A 2,352-nucleotide genomic window follows, 5' to 3' on the forward strand; every position below is an offset into this window, starting at 1 on the left:
TTTTGATGCAGACAGATTCCTTTATTTACTAGAGAGAAGCTCTTTTATGTTACAAAAGTGTTGTCTAATAAAAAGTTAGGAATAGAGAAGAAAAGGAGCATTGATAATAAACCCAAAAGTACAAAGGCACCACAAACGTTTGATATTGTCTCATTGATCCATGGTGATAGAACTCCATTGTGACCGATGAGTGAGGAAAGTTGAGCAATTAGAGGAAGAGGGGGTGTGCATCCTTATTGCAAACATATTCTTCAAGGTCTTCGCAGTCCGCAGTTTCCCATAGTCCACCTGTAAGAAATATTGACGTATTACAGCAATGTATTCTTATCAAACTTCTATCACTGATTTCACTTACTAGTCGAAACCATCTCTACACAGTCACCAGTATCGGAAGCCGTTAAATCAAAGTTACGAAAATCCTCAACTGTGCCATCAGTCCAAATGAAGTCACCAATCTGTAAGACAAAGTGAGATTTCAGTTAGTTACACAACGATAAGTTGCTTACATTGATTTGTGTTGGTCAATAATCATTACCCTTTTGTTAGCTTGGCCCTGGTTAATGCACTGATCTGAATATACAACTGGATAGCCGAGAGCCCGAGACTACTGTATAAACTAAACGGTAAACGTACAGATTAGTATAGGGCCAGGGGCGGGGGTTTTAACTATTTTTTAACAAGTACAAATAAATAATAATAAAATGAAAAATGCGTCGCGGCTGGAATTCCCTTAGTAGAGGCTTTCCAAATAAGGGGTGGTGATTAATTGAGCTTTAAAAAAAATAGTGCCGTTAAAGGCACTTTAAGTTAACGCGATATTAACGCGATAATTTTGACACCTCTAATTTAAATTTAAATTTCAAGAATGGTGACAAGATTGAATCTTGAAGACACAATGTTTTACCTCAATTGCCTCATGGAGTCCAATCCAAGCAGCCGGTGACGAAAAAGTATTCGCGATAACCAGTTGTTGAACAAGTGCACATTCCAGGTCACTGTGGATGGAGACCAGATTTCCACCAAGAATGTTGCAGACGGCCTAATAGGGAAAAAACAATGTAAACAAGTTGATTTCACCCGTTCAAATACGGCAGGCAGTTGGCAAGATATTTTGACCAAAATGTTCAAGCCTGATGGATCACTGACTATAATAGCAGTAAACTATTGTCTTCCATACCTCGGCATCTGCAAAGGTCCTCATTTCACCTTGGTAAATGTAACATTTACAGTCCAACTGAGTCCAGCCTTCAGGACAGCTAACATCTGCAGCACAATTGTTATTGTTTTGTTTTTGTTTTTGTTTTTGTTTTCAAAAAAAGGGAGGCACAAATTTGAATGACAACAAACTACCAATTTTTTCATCGGAAAAAGCATGAGTCACAGCTACAAACCTTGCAGAATTTTTGGCGGAAAAGACCACTTTGAAGAAGAAAAGCATATGGTTAACATAAGAACATTGAAACAAAAGAATGCACCAATACATCAAAAGCCATTGAAAATATATGTTCATTTAAATCAGCTGGTGAGCTTTTGACTTACGACTCCAGTCAACAGTCCACTGATGCCACAAAGGAGGAACAACGAGCGAAGCGCAAATGCCATCTGTAGAATATTGTAGAATATTGAAACATACGTAAAGATTTCTGGGAATAAAAATCTGCATTTAATTTTCGTAAATCAAGAATGCAGTAAAGGGTGAAAGATTCAAATGAAAATGAATTTGACAAGTAGTTACCTTTGCAGTCACGATGTTTGCTACTGAGGATGATATTAATGATTCCTTTTATATTTTTATATTTAGGGTTGGGTGTCATGGAATGTTAAATGTGTCACCATAAATTAAACCAAGGCCCATAATTATTATTTTTTTTTTTTATGTCTGTGTAATGGTGGCATGCTGTCTGACTAGTTAGAATGTCTGCCTCGTTCCCTAGGCCTTAGGTCCTTGGTTGGTGTCCAGATTCCAGCCTCCCTTTTCCTCTTGTCCTTGTGCTTGTGTGAGTTTTCTCCGAGTACTCGTTTCCTTCCACATTCCAAATAATGAATCTTAGGTGATGAAGATTCTAAATCAGCGGTGGGCGTTTTATTTAGCAAAAGGGCCACATGAAAAACACTTGCTGAGGGACAAGCAAAGATGCTAACCTCAATTTTGTCTCAAAAATTGTTCTTAACTTAACACTACATTACATAGTTGTGTTGAATTTACACAATGCTGTTATGTTGAATTTACTAAAAGTAATTGTGTTGAATTTACTTGATATTGTTAAATAATAAATGATCAATCCTCATTATGTTGAATTTACTTAACTCCATTATGTAGAATTTATTTAACACTATTGTTCTTGGTTTACG

At 36.7% G+C, this 2,352-nt stretch overlaps 1 protein-coding gene across 1 annotated transcript; it reads right to left on the reverse strand.

Moving 5' to 3' along the window:
• Positions 1 to 1,798, reverse strand: LOC147175638 (lithostathine-1-beta-like). Its single transcript, XM_086074717.1, has 7 exons — positions 1,736 to 1,798; positions 1,540 to 1,602; positions 1,392 to 1,419; positions 1,178 to 1,263; positions 905 to 1,039; positions 356 to 455; positions 1 to 288 (listed from the first exon to the last, which is right to left on the reverse strand). The coding sequence occupies exons 2-7, from the start codon at positions 1,600 to 1,602 to the stop codon at positions 209 to 211; spliced, it is 492 nt and encodes a 163-aa protein (XP_085930843.1). The 5' UTR covers positions 1,736 to 1,798; the 3' UTR covers positions 1 to 208.
• Positions 1,799 to 2,352: the final 554 nt, after the last annotated feature.

This window comes from Leptonotus elevatus, chromosome 4 (genome assembly GCF_054856555.1).
Source record: "Leptonotus elevatus isolate MCC_2025b chromosome 4, RoL_Lele_1.0, whole genome shotgun sequence".
Classification (NCBI taxonomy): Eukaryota; Metazoa; Chordata; class Actinopteri; order Syngnathiformes; family Syngnathidae; genus Leptonotus; species Leptonotus elevatus.